At 45.6% G+C, this 19787-nt stretch overlaps 1 protein-coding gene across 1 annotated transcript; it reads left to right on the top strand.

Moving 5' to 3' along the window:
* Positions 1-10820: 10820 nt before the first annotated feature.
* On the top strand, positions 10821-18557 carry Sod2 (superoxide dismutase 2). The gene is made up of 5 exons (XM_051164404.1): positions 10821-10985; positions 11097-11302; positions 13121-13237; positions 15916-16095; positions 18221-18557. The coding sequence occupies exons 1-5, from the start codon at positions 10828-10830 to the stop codon at positions 18364-18366; spliced, it is 807 nt and encodes a 268-aa protein (XP_051020361.1). The 5' UTR covers positions 10821-10827; the 3' UTR covers positions 18367-18557.
* Positions 18558-19787: the final 1230 nt, after the last annotated feature.

Raw genomic sequence — 19787 nt, 5'->3', positions numbered from 1 at the left:
TCCCCACTCTAAGTTTGGGGGACTTGGGAACCGCCGCGCTCCCCGCGACCGTGGGCTCCGCACCCCGGGACGTTTGTGGGCGTGGGTCGGGGAACAGGGAGGCTGCGCGTCTGTGCAGCTCTAGGGCAGGTCGTAGGCCGGAAGCGCGGGGAAAGCGGCCCCGTGAGGGTTCTGGAGCCCGAGGACAGGTTCTGTAAATCGAACGCACTCCAGTAAGACAGGCATCTGGACTACAACAAGAACGACGTTACTCGGCACCAATGGAACAGCAGAGTGGCTTGGTCGGCTTAGCTGGCTTTATGACAGCTGTTAATCCTCAGTAAACGTGTCCTGGCCGAGGTCATTTATGAGGGTACAATTATAGTATAGACCAGATGATCAAAGGGGCCATGGTGTGGTCCCACTAGGGTAGAGAAAACATTGGGCAGTTTACGTCGCAGGGGCTTTGGAAAACTAAAGAAAACGAGGAAGGACGTGAGCGCATGGTTCTCAGAGAAGAGATCCTTAAATATACCATAGGAGGCTCGACATGATTTATAACGGAAATATACATTGAAATCCCGTTGCCTGGTGAGGGTGCAGGCATGAATAGTTATGTGTCCTTTAAGTGAATAAAGCAAGGTGTAGATACATACACACATGTATGCAGGTACATAGTGGGAAGATGGAAGTATATTGCAGAAACTTAGCTACTCAAAAAGAGGATGATGACTCTAGGAGTTAAAGGTAGAAACGACACCTATCTGAAATTTCACATTTTACGTAGCCTAAAGGTTAAACAAGCTGGAGAGCCGACTCTGAGATTAAGAACGCTGTCAGCTCTTCCAAAGGTCCAGAGTTTGATTCCTGGCCACCACATTGACACTTGCAACCATCTGTAGTGAGATCTGCTGCCCTCTTGTAGTGGGAAGGCATAATGTATAAATAGTAAATCCTTTTTTAAAAAGAAAGAGAGAGGGCGGTCTAGGGATGGCTTAGGGGTTAAGAGCACTCACTGTCTGTTCTTCCAGAGGTCTTAAGTTCAATTCCCAGCAACCACATGGTGGCTCACAACCATCTATAATCTGGTGCCCTCTTCTGGGCAGGCAGAACACTATACATAATAAATCTTTTAAAAAAAAGGGCGCGGGGGGGGGGGGAATACCCTCCAAACCCCAAAGTAAACCAAAACAAACTAATCCACTCTTATGTAAAACTGATAACATAACTGAGATACACAAAGGAGAGACTATAACTGCAGGGTTAGTGCTCCGCTCCACACTCTGGCACTGCGCCTGTGGAGGGCTCCGCCTGTAGACAAGGAGCAGCAGTCACTGGGCTTCGCTAAGTGATTTATAATTAATCGTAACATTGTTGCAGTGGGTTTGAAGTTATGTATATTGTCGTGCACGTGTTTTCATGTTACTGTCTCCAAAGATTTCCAGTGTGAAAGAAAATGAGATACAAATACAAAACCAAAGTTCAGAAAAACTAAGTTTAAATTTGAAGTGTCAGCTTGGGGCGGGAGAGATGGCTCAGTGGCTAAGAGTACTTGTTGCTCTTCCGGAGGACCTAGGTTCAATTCCCAGCACCTACTTGGTAGTTCATAGTTGTCTGTAACTCTAGCCCCAGGGGGTCTGATGCCTTCTGACCTCTGTAGGCCTGTATGTCACACACACACACCTTGCCTGCATGTATGTCTGTGTGCCTGGTGGCCGTGGAAATCAGGGGAGGGTGGCAGATCTGGAACTGGAGTTAGAAATGACTGCGAGCCACCATGTAGGTGCTGAGAACTGCACCTGTGTCTTAGGGAGAACAGCCTGAGCTATCTCTTTAACTTCTTGAACACATTTTATTTTATTATAAGATTTATTTATTTAAGTATACAGTGTTTTTCCTGCATGTATGCCTGCCCGCCAGAAGAGGCACCAGATCTCATTATAAATGGTTGTGAGCCACCATGTGGTTGCTGGGAACCAAACTCAAGACTTTTGGAAGAGCAAGAACTGCTCTTAACCTCTGAGCCATCTCTCCAGCCTTTAAACACATTTTAAGGTAAGTGTCCTAAAGGAACCAATAGGAGGAAAGACAAAAAATAGTAATGAGGTGGAAACACGATCAAAGTACAGTATATATAATGTAAGGGCAAAATTAATGCCATATCCTATATGTAATTTATATTCCACAATTAATGATGGTCTGTATGAGAACTTGTCCTCTAGGTGCCCTTCCCCCTGCATTCTAGGAATGACACCTGCCCGCACTCTCCAGAAACTCCACCGGAACAATTAGATACAATTAAAGCCCAATGATCCTCTGAGAGAAAACAGCTTCCCTGGAGATCCAGCCTCCTGGACCCAACCTGCCTGAAGGTCCACATTCCTGAGACTCACGACCTTCCCTGGAGATCCGGCCTCCACCCAACCTGCCTAAAGACTACATTCCTGAGACTCACGACTCCCCGCTTATGGTTTTGTCCTTACTTCCCTGGGACCCCCACCCCTAGTTACAGTTTTTCCTTATAAACCCATTGCCCTTGAAGCTCCAGTATCATTCTCCTATCCTGCTGCGTCAGGAAGGATGGTGATCCGAAGCCCTGAGCCTGTGTATATTGCATCGGTATCGAGTCCTGGTGGTCTTTTTTGGGGGTCTCGCGATCTGGGTAATCTTGGCCTAACAATACCTATATACACAATGAGGCCTTGAGAATTTACCAGAGTGCTCATGGGTTAAGAGCTCACATTGCAGCTGGGTGTGGTGGCACATGCCTTTAATCCCAGCACTTGGGAGGCAAAGGCAAGAGGATCTCTGTGAATTCAAGGCCAGCCTGGTCTACAAAAAAGAGTCCAAGACAGCTAGAGCTCTGTGTAACACAGAAACCCTGTCTCAAAACAAAAAACAAAAAACAAACAAACAAAAAACCAAGCCGGGGCAGTGGTGGTGCATGCCTTTAATCCCAGCACATGGGACGCAGAGGCAGGCGGATCACTGTGAGTTTGAGGCCAGCCTGGTTTGCAAAGCAAGTCCAGGATAGCCAAGGCTACATAGCGAGACGCTATCTTGGAAAAAGAATAAAAACCAAACAAAAAACAAAACAAACAAAGCACATGCTGCTCTCCCAGAGGACTTGAGTTCAGTTCCCAGCATCCACATCAGGCAGCTCCTCACCACCTGTAACTCCAGCTCCAGGAGGGTCTCAGCACATGAGTACATAGGTGTACACATTAAAAAAAAAAAAAAAAAAAAAAAAAACTAAAGAAGCCAATTGTTTTGTACAATAATATATACCTATTAAAATACATACATACATACATATATACAAAGGAACTGAGAGTGGTGGCACATTCCTATTTCCCAGTACTTGGGGCTCGAGGAGGCAGAGGCAGGGGGATCTCTGTGAGTTCAAGGCCAGCCTGGTCTACAAAGCAAGTTCAGGACAGCCAAGATAAGAGAGAGAAACCCTGTGTCAAAAAAAAAAAAAAAAAAAAGAAAAGAAAAGAAAAAAAAAAGAGGTGGGGTTGTGCTGGAGAGATGGTTCAGTGGTTAAGAATCCTGTCTGTAAATTAATAAAATAAAAATTAAAAAAAAATCCTGTCTGCTCTTCCAAAGGACCCAATTCAATTCCCAGCACCCACATGGCAGTTTACAACTGTCTGTAATTCTAGTTCTAGGTGATCTGATACCCCCACACCAATGCATATAGAATAAAAAAAAATTTTTTAAGGTTTTTGGGGGTTTTTTTGTTTTTTGTTTTTTGTTTTTAACTCTACTTTATTTTGGGTACTGAAACCTCTACCTCTCTTCTACCAACCCCTTAAACCTGGGTCATAGAAATAAGGTTAGTGGGGAGATGAGGTGCAGACTCCTTTATTTTTCCTGGCTGTTTAGGGTCACTTGGGTTCTTTGGGGGCAATACCAATCTCTGTCAACAGCTCTAAGCCTCTGTGTTGAAACATTTCTCTCCCTCTGTCTCCAAGCCACCACACCATCCATCCATCTCTGGTCTCTCCAAAATGCTACATGCCACATGCCACCACCACATACCACACTTTCTCTCTCCAGGATCTCCTATTTATCTCCCTCAGAGTCCTAGACCATGCCCCTTTCTGTTTGTTTGTTTTTTTACATATACATTTATATTATTATACATAAATAAAATAAACTACATACAGCAAGAAGAGCCACGAAACAAGCAGGAATTATATAAATGCTGCATTCATAGTGTTTTGGATATTTGTATTTGGCAACCTTGAAGAAAACATCTTTCCTATTTTGGTGAGTCTAAAATTCTGAACTAAAGTCAATATCTCATATCTCGTCATTATCAACTTAAGACACCTATCTAGACTTAAAAACATCTTAACCCCTAAACAACAAAGCCTAATTGTAAGACTAAACTATCTGGTCTTCAACCTCATCAGAGACTTGAGAAGGATAAATTTTAATTACCTGAGTAAACTGGAAGTGCAGGTTAGCAGCTTCCAAAATGAAAAAAATGACAAAGACAATTTGCTGCCTGGACAGTTACCCAAAACTCTCAGGGCTGGAGAGATGGGTCAGAGGTTGAGAGCACTGGCTGCTCTTCCAGAGGTGCTGAGTTCAATTCCCAGCAACCACATGATGGCTCACAACCATCTATAATGTGATCTGGTGCCCTCTTCTGGCCTGCAGGTATACATGCAGGCAGAACATTGTTTACATAATAAATAAATAATTAAAAAAAAGACTCTCAATAACATTGGAGCATAATCTTCAGCCTTCTAGCCCAATATATCTGACAGACATATTTGTGAGGCAGGAACTATTGAGGACTTGCTTGCCCTATCTTTGCAGAGTTTGGCCATCGACTTTGCCTGCATCCAAGTTTGCCCATTTTAACGCAGAATTCTGTCTGTGCCAGAAACGAGGATACTTTGCCCAGTGGCTGGTTTGCCGCATTTGAAGCCAACTCCATAAGGAGATTCTTTGATGCTCACCATCTTTTTGAGGTAGGCTGGGTGTTACCACGCTCCTTTCTGTGTCTCACAAGGCAGGCCTTTCCAGCTGGCAAAGATCATGCTCTCGGGGAGGCAGTTATCAGCTGTGGACATACTAAGTCCAAACTAAAACCCCACACTTGGAATTAAAACAAAAACATATTTACATAACATAATTGAGTTTTGATAGAACCCAAAACTTCCATTACACTGACTACTACAGATTGGTACCAGAAGTGGTGCTAGAGTCACAGAAGTTTAAGAGTGACTGCTTTAAATAGCACTCTCAAATTGCCAACACTTCACAATGACCAAAGTGCCTCCAGTCACTGAAGCCTCTCCTGGGGGTTCAGAGAACACCGGAAGGCCGTGGTGGGGGCTATTTTTACAAACTCAAGGACTCAAATGCTTTTGATTATCCTGACCCACCAATTGTGAGAGGCTGTGGGTTTGGTGACTCCTCTGGTGACTTTTGATAGCTTGTGGCTAATGGCCAAGCAAGAGTCACCCTCCAACAGAAGATCTCACTAACTTACATACACGCCGCAGGCTTATGGATCTTTCAAGTAGTTGATCGTAGCACTAATTTCTGCAGCTCTCTCAGGGATCCGATACTGTTTTCCATTCGCCATTTCCCTTGGCAGAGGCAACTCTGAAAGGTTTCCATTAAGCCTTTCCAGCCATAATAGCTCTCACGTCACAGGGCAGGGAACCAATGTGAGAATTCTGCAACTTCTAAGTATATTTGTCTCTGGGGAAGGACTGGAGAAAGGCTGACAGTAAAACTGTGAGGTATTTTATCAAGGTCCTTCTTTAGGGGAACATGGCTGTCCCTTCATTCAAGGGGCTCAGGGTCTGTAAACTGGCTTCACATTTGGAAATTGGTCCATAGGCCAAGATTCCCTTTTGCCATGATCTAATAGCCTTTCTTTTATTTGTTTGAGAAATTTTCCACTTTTACAGACCAAACAGAAGTGCAGTGGGCTTCTTGTTTATTTCATGCCCGGAGACACCTTGATGGATTAGCTAGCACCAAAGGTCCATATGAGTCACGCCACTACAGAATTCACTTCGCCTGTGCTGACCTGTATGGCTCAGGCCATGATGGACATTGCTTTGATTATGTGGTTATTTATTGAGACACCAGGACAGGACTATTCCACAGCCCAGGCACATGGAGCTGCTGTCATTTGACATACTTTTCCCCACGAAAAACTATGAAGAAAGTTCTGCATAGTACTGTAGTGTGGGAAGGAGCACCACCTGGTGGCCACGTGAAAGCACAACATCTTTCACTGTAGAGATAGATGTGAGGCACCTTTGCTGTTTGTTCTCTAACAGGTAGAGGGACATTGCATAGTCACTAATGAGGGAGCTCTGAGAGAGACCTGCTGGGTTTAAGAATGGGATGATTCTTCTGTTTTTTCAAGCTTCCTTGATCCTGTCCTGGTTTCTCGGGTTCCTTGCAAGGGTGGGAAGAGTTAGTGAGGGGCCAGTCAAAGGCAACGAGAGGAGGCTGGGTGGTCACTGAGGCAAGTGCAGTCTAGGCACAAATGGCCCGGAACAAAGAGACAGTAGCAAACCCTGGACTAAAAAAAAAAAAAAAAAAAAAAAAAAAAAAAAAAAAAAATCGGTGATGAGTTAAATGCGTGAAATACAAGAAGTCAGGAGTTGTGACGCTAGGTCTGAGTGGGGGACGGTGCATAGAAGTAGTTGGAACAAGTTTCTAAACTTAGGCTGAGCACATGCAAGACAGGTTTATAGAGGTGTACCTCTGTAAACCCATCACTCTGGGTACCAAGGCAGGAGGATCAGGAGTTCAAGGCATCCAGCCTGGCCTCCACATTAAAGCTACGTGTGTGTGTGTGTGTGTGTGTGTGTGTGTGTGTGTGTGTGTGTGTGTATACACATGCATATACACACATACACACACATATATATGTATATATGATCAGACGCATACATGTGCATATATATATGGATGGGGAGTTGGCTGGGAGATGGCTCAGTGGGTAAAGGGTCTGCGGCAAGCATGGGTATCTAAGTTCAGATCCTCCGTGCCCACACACAAGCCGGGTGTGGCAGTGCCTGGCTGTACTTCCTGTGCTGTGCGGTAGTGGGAGATGGATAGTACCCAGGGAACTGGTGAGTTCCAGCTTCTCTAAGCAACTGTGTGTGCTTTAGGATGACACCTGACATTGATCTCCGGCCTCTATGAGCACAGCACCAGCATATACATATGTGTAGGCCCATAGGAACATGCACATACACCACATACTTACAAAAAGGGGGTGGGAAGGCAGGATTCAGTTTTTATCTTTTGGGTGTGAGGTCCACTTCACATGCACGTCAGAGCACAGATTTGGAGGAAACAGCCCTGGTGACTAAACGGCATCACCACCGTGTGTCTTATACCATGGACATATTTCTTTTGCAGCCAGTTAGTAACTGTTGGAGTCTTCAAGCCATCAATGCTAGATGATAGGACCCCAGGGCGTGGAGACAGTAGGATGGACACCAAGCTCTGTGATGTGGTGGCACATGCCTGTACTCCCGGCACCATGGAGGCAGAGGAAGGAAGTTTCTTCAAGTTACAAATACTACTAATGGGACGATAAACAGCCCCCCCCCTGTCCCCACCCCCGTTTGGGGACATCAGCCTAAGATGGCCAGTTTTAGTCCAAGCCAACGGGAGACAGGTATGACAGAGAAGGGGACCTCTCAGTGAAGAGTGTCAAGCCTTTTCTGAGCTATGGGTGAGCAGAGACTAAAGTTTGGTAATCGTTGGTGAGTCATGAGCACAATTTCCAAAGATCTTCTTCTTGTGTGCAAACACTGGCCTTGAGGTTTCAGGGTGACCAGCTGAGGCTTAGCCCCGGAACTGCAGAGTTTTTCCTGACCTCATTATCTTGCGTAAGTATCCAAGCCTCATGGTTTGGTTTGGACCATACAAGAAGGTGGAGGGGCAACAGATGCTTGGGATTCTGAGAAAAACAGGGTGGGGCAGAAGAGACACATAACTGCTCCAGAGGGCAGCAGGCCAAGTTCACAGTGTGCCATGGTCTTCAACAAAACATTTCTCAAGTGACTGAGTCTGACTTTAAAGTTAAGACAGAGAAGGGGCAGATACAACGTGAAAACAGAGATGCCAAGCCTTTTACTCCATTTAAGTCACCCACTAGGTGGACAGACTTTGGTAGAGCATCTTGGTTGCCTAGGCGATGGGTCTCAAATCCACATGTCAAAGCTAGCAGGAAACTAACAATTTGGTGTTCAGCAGTGTGACCTCCAGAATTCATGATTTATTTCTCAAAAATTATTCATTTATTATGTATACAGTGCTCTACCTGCATGTACACCTAGACACCAGAAGAGGGTATTAGATCATGTTATAGATGGTTGTGAGCCACCATGTGGTTGTTGGGAATTGAACTCAGGACCTCTGGAAGAACAGCCAGTGCTTTTAACCTCTGAGCCATCTCTCCAGCCCCCTGAATTCATGACTTTAAAGTTCATGAAGAGTTCCTGAAGTAGAGGGCCTATTTAGGACACTTGTTATGCTGGGTTCTTGATTCAGTCCTTCCTTGTTTTTGTCATTGGTGTAGCTGTCTTTTTTTAAATTAATTAATTAATTTTATGTGCATTGATTTCTTGCCTGCATGTATGTCTGTGGGTGTCAGTTACAGTTGTGAGCTGCCGAGTGAGTGCTGGAATTGAACCTGGGTCCTCTAGATGAGCACTTGGTGCTCTTAACCACTAAGCCATCTCTCCAGCCAGGGTGTAGCTGTCTTGAATCCTGCTCACTTTGGCTTCATTAGACTATCAAGTTTCTGTTCGATAAACATTGTGGCTTTATGTGGGGTTGAGGGTACGCTTTTAATGAGTGACGCCTAAGGACCTGGAATTTGACTTCCTCCATCTGTGGTGTCCCCTACCTGTTTTAAGGGTATCTTTGATTCATTATAAAAACTCCAGCCAGGCGTTGTGGCGCACGCCTTTAATCCCAGCACTCGGGAGGCAGAGGCAGGCGGATCGCTGTGAGTTCGAGGCCAGCCTGGTCTACAAAGTGAGTCCAGGATGGCCAAGGATACACAGAGAAACCCTGTCTCGAAAAACCAAAAAACCAAAAAAACAAAAAACTCCAAAATTCTGTCAGTTGGAAGGAATGTCAGGGCAGGTGGCACATTTGCAAACTGTTGAGATCTATATTCTATGACTAGAAATTTCCTTAGAATTGGGTTTCTATCCATTTTATGAAACCTTTCTTGCTTAAAACACACACACACACACACACACACACACACACACACACACACAGAAATTGCAAGTGTTGGAATTTTGGCTTCAGAATTTCAGCACTGCACTCTTTCAGAATTGTAGCTATAGAAAATTTGCATGTTAGGGATTTGGTTCTTTTGGTATTTTCACATTTGGGACTGTATCTCTGGAGATGATGGTCATTTTCACTTAGATTCCTGCCTGGGTAAGATTTATGACACGGAAAGCCAGGCACGGTGGAGGTGCCTGTAATCCCAGCGCTTGCGGAGGCAGAGGCAGGCAGGAGGATCTGCCACCTGCCCTGACACTCCTTCCCTTCAGCCTGGTCTACAAACTGAGTACAGGACAGCAAAAGCTACAGAGAAATCCTGTCTCGAAAAACAACAAACAAACAAAAAACCCAAACAAAAATAAACAAAAAGATGAAAATGACATATTGAAACCCATTACTTTGTATGCTAACCTAAAAAAAAAAAAAAAAAAAAAAAATCCAACAACAACAGACGAGGACATAGCTGAGTCACTGTACTCGTGCAGACCTTTTAAGTCCAGGTTTGTGGAAGTGACTAGCCTGCCCCTTATGGTAACAGAGTTAGATCACCTTCAGTGCTGCCTTTCCTCAACTGTTTTCAACTGTAAGGATCCAGGCTCTTTGAATTTTAAAGGATATCCTGAATACAATCGGGGTCTCCTTCCCCAGGGCACATGCATTTTCCCCTCAGGCCTGTGAACAAGTTTCTTAGTCCAAGCCCAAGAAGGACTGACTGCAAAGGGGCTGGAAAACAAAACAAAACAAAAAAACACTGGGAACTACTCAGCCACCGGCCTTCTGCTTCCTTTAATAATGTTCTAATAAGCGAAGGCCCGAATCCTATCAGTGGCAGAGGAAGGCTGTCTTAAATATTATGAAAAATTATGTTATATAAAAAGTATATACGTAAATTATATAAAATTATACACGTACATTATTATATATAAAATTATATTATGGAAAATTATAATTATTATGAAAATAGTTGTCACAGATTATTAGACTATAAGTCTACAAAGGGAAGCAGTGTCCCTTTTACAGTCCGTTGATCAGTTAGGTTTTGAAGTCACCGAATATTCGGAGACGTTGCAGGGTCCAGGCAGTGCTTAGTCAGGAAAGATGAACTTCGCGGTACTGAGAGGCTCCACTAGCTGCACCTCCAGTCAATAACACCGCCTGAGGTTCTGGCTCTGGCCTGGAGGAAGCCCCAGGGAAGGTCACTGCGGGCACAAGTTAACTGGGTCAGAGGCCCTGCTTACATCAGGTCTCTAACCAGCAGCAGGGCCATAGCTTCCCGGAGGGAAAGTCTCCAGGGTTTCCCAGGGTCGAGAGCGTAAGATGAGTGTAGGCGCCACAGCCCACAACCCAGGCTGGGCAAGGAGGACCGAGATGGGGCGGGGCCAAGGCAGAGGATGGAGGCGTGGTCACACCGAGGGGCGGGGCCACAGCAAGCCCCCCCCCCCCCACGGGCCCTACCAATCCGCCGCGGGGGAGGCGCGGCCTTCTCTGGGCGCCGCTCCGTCACGGGCCAGGCGTCCCGCGTGGCCGTCCTCCCCTCTACTGATGGGAGCGGCCGGCAGGGTCACCGCCTCGCGTTGTCCTTGCCGACTCGCCGCGGACGGCGCGGGGCACACGCGCGCCTGCGAGCGAGCGAACGGCCGTGTTCGGAGGGGAGCGGCAGCCGTGGGCACCTCAGCAATGCTGTGTCGGGCGACGTGCAGGTGAGCGGAGGGTCCCGGGTCCCGCGTCCTCCGTGGGTGGGTCTCGGGCTGGCTGGCTCGCCCTGTCGGGCGGTGGCGTAACGCGGCGTCCTCTCTGTCCTCCACTCTCAGCGCCGGCAGGAGGCTGGCCCCTGTGGCGGCGAGTGTCGCGGGGTCCCGGCACAAGCACAGCCTCCCCGACCTGCCCTACGACTATGGCGCGCTGGAGCCGCACATCAACGCGCAGATCATGCAGCTGCACCACAGCAAGCACCACGCGGCCTACGTGAACAATCTGAACGCCACGGAGGAGAAGTACCACGAGGCGCTGGCCAAGGGTAGGTGCGAGGCCCCTGCACTGGAGGAACCCCGAGTGTGCACCGCTTCACACCCGCTCCCCCCCTTTCCAGAAGGGTGGTCTGTTCCGATGCAGGAGAGTGCCGCCGTTGGTTTACGTAAACGTCCTTTGCTATCCCGGAAAACCCAGGACCTCGCAAAAGTACTTGATGCACTTTAATGTTGCGATTCCTTTTTTTTTTTTTTTTTTTTTTTTCCACCTGTGTTGCTAGCCAGTATTGCCCCCCCCCCCCTTTAAAGACAACTCTCAGACATCACTCCTTTTTGCGTGATGAGTATTTACTTTGGTTTTGCGTATGGATATTTAACAATCTGCGGTGGTTATATAACACGGCTTTGGGAAAGTTTTTTTTTTTTTTTCAGGTAGCATTGGCAGCTATTTGCAGGAGGTCTGAGAGTGCCCAGGCTGGGTCAGCCAGGTGCCCTTGAGTGGCAGGGTGGCTAGGGCTTTGCTGAGAGCAATCTAGCCGATGGTGGCCGGGCAGCAGGTGCGGCAGAGGCACTCAGTGGCATCAGGTGACTGCCACTCGCGTTGTGACTGTTGTCATTGTTTTGGACAAGAGTAAGATTGGTGGTTCAGCCTAGGACTTGGACTCCCTGGCCCCTGAGATGCGTCTTGCACTGTGGAAGTCGAATTTCACACCTTCACACAGGAATTAGCACTTAAATGAGCAACTGAACAGGCTGGCACCGGCTAGCCTTGGTACTTTTGGGGTCAAAGTTCACAAGAAAAATAGCTATTTTGTGGGAAACTGAGTGTCTTGTCAGTAAATGGAAAAATAGTTAAACTTATTTATCTACCTATATATATATATATATTTTTTTTTTTTTTTTAAATCTACCTATATTTTTAAGAGCTCAGCCAACAAAATCCGTAGTATGTGGACTTCTGTGTTTGCACCTCAGATGATGTGTGTGGGAATGCTGTGGTATTAACCCATCTGTGTGCGTGTGTGGATGCACGCTGACGCGCCGAGCTGGTGGAGGTCAGAGGATTACTTTTGGGAGTCCCTTCTTTACTTCCACTGTGCTTTCTAGGAGCTAAACTTAGATTGTCGGCTCACTTCAGGTAGTCAGGTTGTCCTGGCAGGAGCTTTTTTCTTTTTTACCTGTTGAGCCAACCACAACTCCTGGGGATATTGTTTTAATGGCTAGACAAAATATTATGTTGTCTTTTTAATCCATTAATAGTGTTTACAAGAAAAATAATTGGTAGTCATGTCTCTAGATTAGCTGTATTACTTGAAAAACCACACAGTAAAACTCGCTTTTTCTGAAATGTACTTTTAATGACGCAATGGCGCTCGGGTCTGGGAGATTGGGTGAATGCTAGGTCAGTGACATCTGGCTGACTAGGGGCATCTAGTGGAGAAGTGTGGTATTTCAGCATGACTGTGTTTGAGGTAAATGGCCAAACCAAGAGAAGGAAATTGCCACATTCTGGAAAATTCACTTGCAATAAGCAAATCACACAACCCTTGAGTACGGGAAGAGACTCTGATTTAGGAGACAGTGGGTTCGGGAAGGGTGTGGTAATGGTGAATCAGGGGAATATCCCAGTTGGGAAAGCATTTCCTTCACGGTGACATCTGATGCCTGGAAAACACTGCCCTGGGTGTTGTAAAAGCATCTTAATTTTAATCCTCCTTCTGTGGAGTGAGGGCTTTGTTTGTTCACTGACTGCTGCTGCCAAGCACAAGAAAATGAAACCAGAAGCCATGGTCTACCGTAATGCCTGCGTGAAGCAGTCTCCTGTGGGCCTGGAGGCCGTTAAAAAGTGCTTGCATGTTATATTTCAGGAGATGTCACAACTCAGGTGGCTCTTCAGCCTGCACTGAAGTTCAATGGCGGGGGACACATTAATCATAGCATCTTCTGGACAAACCTGAGCCCCAATGGCGGTGGAGAACCCAAAGGTTGGTACTCGCTGGCATAGCTGGTGGTTGTGTGCAGTAGGAATGATGGCTGAGTTCTTTTTCCTCTTCATGAGTTTTTTTTTTTTTCCTTAAAAAAACAGGGTTTTACTGTATAGCTCTTGCTGGCCTGGAACTCAATATATAGACAGTTTTTAGGCATTTATTAATTTGGGTTTTTTTTGTTTGTTTTTGTTTTTTGAGACAGTATCTATCTCTGTTCCTCTGGCTGGAACTCCCTATGTAGACAAGGACTAGGCTGGCCTTGAAGTCACCTGGCTGAAAGTTTATTTTTCTAAAGCGATTTAGTTATCTTTATTTTATATACATTGGTGTTTTGCCTGCATGTATATCTGTTTGAGGGTGTCAGATCCCCTAGAACTAGAGTTACAGACCATTGTGAGCTGCCATCCATGTGGGTGCTGAGGAACTGAACCAGGGTCCTCTGGAAGAGAAGCCAGTTCCCTTAACCTGTGAGCCATCTCTCCAGCCCCCGAAGTTGGGTTATTTATTTATTTATTTTTGGTTTTTTGAGACAAGAGTTTCTCTGTATAGCCTTGGCTGTCCTGGACTCACTTTGTAGACCAGGCTGGCCTCGAACTCACAGTATTCCACCTGCCTCTGCCTCCCAAGTGCTGGGATTAAAGGCATGCACCACTACGCCTGGCTCCAAAGTTGTTTTTTTTTAAATTATTGTTGTTGTTGTATATTTATCTGTATGTGGAGGTGGCTTTCTTTTTCCACCTTATCAGGCTTGCAGGGCAAGTGTTGTTGCTCTTTGAGCTATCTAGGACAATGCCTCCCCCCATCTGTCTGTCTTTTGTTCTGGGGATTGAATGCAGCACCTTCTGTTTTGCCAAGTATGTGCCCGCTGACTTTTGCCCCCAGAGGACTGACAGTTTTCTTACAACCTGGATTCTCCCTGAATTCACATTGGTGAATTTTAAAAAAAAATTTTATTTTTTTATAGTCAGGATGTGACTGGTTGTTAAGTTTCAAAGGGATGAGTAGAGAGTGGATCCATTTAGTTTTGTTACCCAGTTTCATACACACATCGCACACACTGCCCACTCCTAGGATAAGTGTTAGGGAAAGCATGGACAAACCTAGTACTTAGAAAAGATGGCCTTTCCGCCTCTAGCCCTGGGCCCTCTGGGTAAGACACGTGGCCACCTGTACTGTACTTGCTTCATCCGTGTGATTCAGGGGTAATTATGGGGCTGATTTCAGGATTGTACATAGAGTGTGTGTAGTGGTGCCTTTATTATTATTCCCAATGTAAAAAGTCATCTGTCCCAGAAAAACAGATTTTCCATGAAAATAAAAATAAAAACAACAAAAAGACAAATTTTTGGCAATGTAGGGTGTGAACAGTCTTTAAACAAAAACAAACCCTCTGCTCTTTAGCCACTCTGTACACTATTTATACTTTTCCGTAGACATTAGATATTTATAGCACCTTATCCTTATGGCTTCCATGCTTCCTGTGACTTCCTGTGTGGCTTATGGAGGCTCAGGTGACTTCAGTTAGCTTCCGATTAGGGAAGGATGAGCTACAGTAGAGCTCTCTTGCCCTCTTGCATGTGCCCTAAGTGTCTGGTTTTGTCAGTTCTCCTCAAGTCTCCATCTCTGTGGTGGTGGTGGTGCTGGGATTGAACCCCTGCCTTTCCCGTGCTAGGCCACCCTCCTGCTACTGAGCTGTATTCCTAACATAATGTTATTCGTGTTGCTCCTAACCATTGCAGCCTGTCAATAGTAATAAGCACTTCAGCCATGACTTGATGCTTGTGAGGCTTTGGCTGTGACCATAAGGTGTGCGAGGTCACCCTCCTCCTCCTTGATGTTTCTGTTACATAGTTTGTACCCCTTGAAGCGTTAGCTGTGCTTGTAAAAGATGATTGTGGTTTAGCCAATAGAATGAGAGAAGTGAGATGTAGGACCCATTTGATTCCGGTGAGATGCTTAATGAAGACTTGATTCTATATTACTATAGAATAAACAGATTCTGGGGGTGGGGTAGTGCATGCCTGTAATCCCAGCACTTGTGAGGCCAATTCAGGAGGACCAGAAGTCTGAGTCCAGGTTATCGTGTGCATGTGTGCACGTATGTGTGTGTGTGTGATTGTCTTTTCCCCTCACTGCCCCCCTCTTTCTCTCTGTCCTTTACTTTGTTGGGGTCACATCCAGAGCCTCATGAATATAAGGCAGGTCTGTTCACTGAGTTATGCTGCGGTCCTCTTCAGTGCACCATTGACAGAAGAGAGAAGCATCCATGTAAAGCCTAGTACGGCAACAGCAGGAGATGTAGGCCTGGAGAGCACTGAACAACAGCAGTGACTTTCAGCTTCCACATGGGGACATAGGATAGGGGAAGTCAAAACTATTAAGTGGGAAAAAACCCAAAAGAAAGCCAACGGAAAATGTTCTTTCTTTCCCGAGGAAAATAGCACAGGGATTGAAGAAATCCCTGACTGCATTAATCAGCCTTCATTAAAAACAACAATGTGCGTGGAAACTTAGCTTAGCGTCTGGTGCCAGGCAGGAGGAATGCTGCTGTTACTTATGTGTCTCCTTACTGGTGTTGTCCAGTTGGTCCCTTGACAAGAATATTTTAGTGTTACGGACATAACAGTCTTCTGTAGTTTCTGAAGTTGTTTTCTGGTTGGCCTTTTTTCCTTCAGGAGAGCTGCTGGAGGCTATCAAACGTGACTTTGGGTCTTTTGAGAAGTTTAAGGAGAAGCTGACAGCCGTGTCTGTTGGAGTCCAAGGTTCAGGCTGGGGCTGGCTGGGCTTCAGCAAGGAGCAGGGGCGCTTGCAGATCGCTGCCTGTTCTAACCAGGACCCGCTGCAGGGAACGACAGGTGAGCATTAAAAACCTGGTCTTCTCACTGCCGAGATACCGTTTCCTAGGAAGGAGTAGGCTAGAAATAAGGAATCCTAGCAGAGTTCAAACGCCTGAATGCATGATGATTTGGTCAGACGTTAATAAACTGTACCCAGAGTCTTCAAAATAAAAACTGATCGAGCTGGGCCATGGTGGCGGATTTCTGTGAGTTCGAGGCCAGCCTGGTCTACAGAGTGAGTCCAGGACAGCTAAGGCTACACAGAGAAACCCTGTCTTGAGAAAAAACAAAAAGCCAACCCCCCAAAAAAAACAAAACAAAACAAAAAACCCCCAAAGCCTCAAAAGAACTGATCAGTAGTAGTCTATATAATAATCATGTGTGATTTCTGTAGCCTCTTTAATAAAAATGTTTTAATTATAAATTCTGCTTCATAGGCCGGGTGTGGTGGCGCACGCCTTTAATCCCAGCACTAGGGAGGCAGAGGCAGGTGGATCACTGTGACTTCGAGGCCAGCCTGGTCTACAAAGCGAGTCCAGGACAGCCAAGGCTAACACAGAGAGACCCTATCTCAAAAAAAAAAAAAAAAAAAATCTGCTTCATTCTGTAGAAAGTTAACATCAGTTTTAACTATAATATACACTACAACAGAAACCTGACATTAGATCAGCAATAAGAGGGACGCAAGAAGTGCAAGCTGAGCCTGACTTGGGAGCGTGTGCTGTCCTCTGGGGAGAGTGGTGGTTACACTGGGCCCAGAGCTCAGGCCCTGCAGTCCTGCCTCTCTGCAGGCCTTCAGTCTATGAAATGCCAGCTCTCTTCCCTGGTCTAATTGAACTAGATGTCCTTTATAAAATGTCACTGAAGAGTGAGGGAAGTGGAGTGCGGCAGTGTGTAGCTGTGGCTCCAACTCTGACCTGACATGACATGACCGTAGCTCTCTGCTCCTCTTCCTACCTCTGCCCATGTCATTCACTTCTCACATATACTCAGAGTTTGAGGGACATAGACAGTCCTTTTGGGGAGGTGAGATCTCACAGAATTTGTTAGCAGCGCAGTAAGCTTGCTGACAGTGAGCTCCTCAGTCAGGCCTGCGTCTCCGGTACCCCACTCAGGCTGTGCTTTCCACACTCCTTTCTTTCTACACACAGAAAGCTCATTGGAATGAAAGGTCACTCAGAATATTGCTCCTTTACTAGTGATGTGCTGTGCTCCTCATAACTGATCTAGGTAAACTGGTTGAGATGTTTTCATAGAAAGGCTTGAGAAATGTGTTCTGGGACAGAGTCTTGCTTTGCACCTCAGTTTGGTCTAGCATATTTGATATCCTCCTGCCTCAGCCTCCCATGTGTTGGGACCATAGACCTGTGCTACCATACCTGGCTTGAGGATTTAAAAAAATATATTCTTGAATGTAGAGCTAAGTTCTTTATTTATACCATTTCATTTCTGAAGGTAGTGTCTTTTTTTCTTTGGTCTTATTGTTTTTAGTGACTCATCATTGATATTTATCCCAGAAAACTAAAATTACCCTTCGAGAGTAGAACAGGTTCTCAGCCTCCTCCCCTCCTCAGCCTTCTCCCCTCCTCAGCCTCCTCCCCTCCTGAGCCGCCTCCTCTCCTCAGCCTTCTCCCCTCCTCAGCCTCCTCCCCTCCAGCCCCTAAGAATGGGTGTTCAGGGCCTTTGTGGCTCCTGACTGGCACTGTGAGGAAGGTTGGGGCTCAATATTAGATGCTTCTGTTGCTATTTTAGGAGCAGGTTATTAAAATTATGAAGTTGAACTGACTTTTCAGGGGATGTCTTATATTATTTATTATATTTTCTTACAAAATAAAAAGTTAAAATGGGCCAGGCAGTGGTGGCGCACGCCTTTAACCCCAGCGCTTAGCAGGCAGAGGCAGGTGGATCTCTGTGAGTTCGAGGCCAGCCTGGTCTACAGAGTGAGTTCCAGGACAGTTAGAGCTGTTACACAGAGAAAACCTGTTTCCAAAACAAAACTAAACAAAACAACGCCCCCCCAACCCCCAAAACAAAACAAAACAAAACAAAAAAAGTTTTTACAGGAATATGCAAATTTTCTATTACATAAGAAAGAAGTGAATGATGCTGTGTTAAAGAGGAGTTTTCTCCCTCTCTCTGCTAGGCCTCATTCCACTGCTGGGGATTGACGTGTGGGAACATGCTTACTACCTTCAGTATAAAAACGTCAGGCCTGACTACCTGAAAGCCATTTGGAATGTAATCAGCTGGGAGAATGTCACTGAGAGATACGCAGCTTGCAAGAAGTGAAACCTTACCGCCATGTTAAGTATGCCAGGCCACTGATGGCTGTGTTTGTAGTGGGATAGAGCGCTGCAGTAACCATGACTGCGGCATTATAACGTTTATTGATGTATATCCACATAGTTGATGAACATAATGTTATGATAATTTCCTATTTTTAATTAAATTTATTATTAAGCAACTGTTTGAGAACAGTACATACTCTGTGTGAATTACTCTTGACTGAACATTTTCATTAAAGCCTTGAACTGGTAGAATGATATAACTGTCATTGTAAGGCCATCAAAATGTTCCATCGATGTTTTGGGGGCCTGTGGGAGCGCCTGTAATCCTAGTCTACTGCATTTAGAAAAAAATTGAGTTGCTTTTTTCCCTTCTGAGCTGTTGAAACAATAAAATAGAGATTCAGCCAGGTGGTGATGGTGCACACCTTTAATCCCAACACTCAGAAGGCAGAAGCAGGTGGATCTCTGTGAGTTCGAGGCCAGCCTGGGCTGTGAAGCGAGTCCAGGACAGTCAAGGCTACACAGAGAAACCCTGTCTCGAAAACCAAACCAAACCAAACAAAACAAACCCCAAGAAAATATAGAGAACTGAATAGTTCCATTTTCTATTAAAAATTGCTATTTTTCGTAAGTGACCCTGTTTAGTGGATATCACCTAGTGCTCTTTATTTATGGCCTCATTTTTCCATGGGAAACACCATTTTTTTCATTTGTAATCTGTAGCTTGAGGCTAAGGATGTAGTTCAGTGGTAGAGCCTTGTCTGTCCTGTGCAAAGCCCTGGGCGCTACATCAGTACCGAGAACCAATCAACAGACCCCATAGCTTGGTTACTGACTAAGAACTGTTTAATTGTGCCTCCAGGTTTTTCTGTAGGCAGAGATGCAAAAAACATTTATTATTGTCTTTAAAAACCAACCGTGTATTGTATGAAGTGCTCAAGATGGACAAATTAAGGCCTGCCTGACGATGTCAGCCATGGGGACTAGGCCACAGGGCATTCTGGGAAGCCATTCAGCCCCAGGAAGTGCACATCTCAAGAGAACTGGACCTGGGCCGGGTGGTACCTTTCTCAGTAGAGGCAAATGGATTTCTGAGTGAAGTAAGAAGTTATCTTCAGAACATTAGTTTTCAGAGAGATCTATTTTCACTTTTTCTGTAGTTTCAAGAGTTTATAGCCACCCAGAGGCCTCTGTGTTGTTCTCTAAAGGGAGGTCCTCTCCAGGACAAGGTGACACAGGGGTTCTGGTTTTGTTCCTGTGTGGAGTTTGGTGTGGAGTTGTGCGCTGTGGAAACGCCACAGCGGCCCTTTGCAAACGATTTGCCTTTTCACATTTTGCTTCACCGTCTTGCTAAGTGCTTTATCAGCTGGACTTGCCATGAGTTCTATTACTCAACGGTTCATTTGCATTTCATTGTTATTA

Source organism: Acomys russatus, chromosome 21, assembly GCF_903995435.1.
Source record: "Acomys russatus chromosome 21, mAcoRus1.1, whole genome shotgun sequence".
Classification (NCBI taxonomy): Eukaryota; Metazoa; Chordata; class Mammalia; order Rodentia; family Muridae; genus Acomys; species Acomys russatus.
The sequence above is the reverse complement of the archived record's forward strand: the minus strand, read 5'-3'. Positions and strand labels throughout refer to the sequence as shown.

Coding starts and splice junctions, on each gene's coding strand:
- Sod2 (XM_051164404.1), top strand. CDS start 10,828: ATGGGAGCGGCCGGCAGGGTCACCGCCTCGCGTTGTCCTTGCCGACTC. Junction 13,238..15,915: donor TGGCGGTGGAGAACCCAAAG/GTTGGTACTCGC, acceptor TTTTTCCTTCAG/GAGAGCTGCTGGAGGCTATC. Junction 16,096..18,220: donor CCCGCTGCAGGGAACGACAG/GTGAGCATTAAA, acceptor TCTCTCTGCTAG/GCCTCATTCCACTGCTGGGG.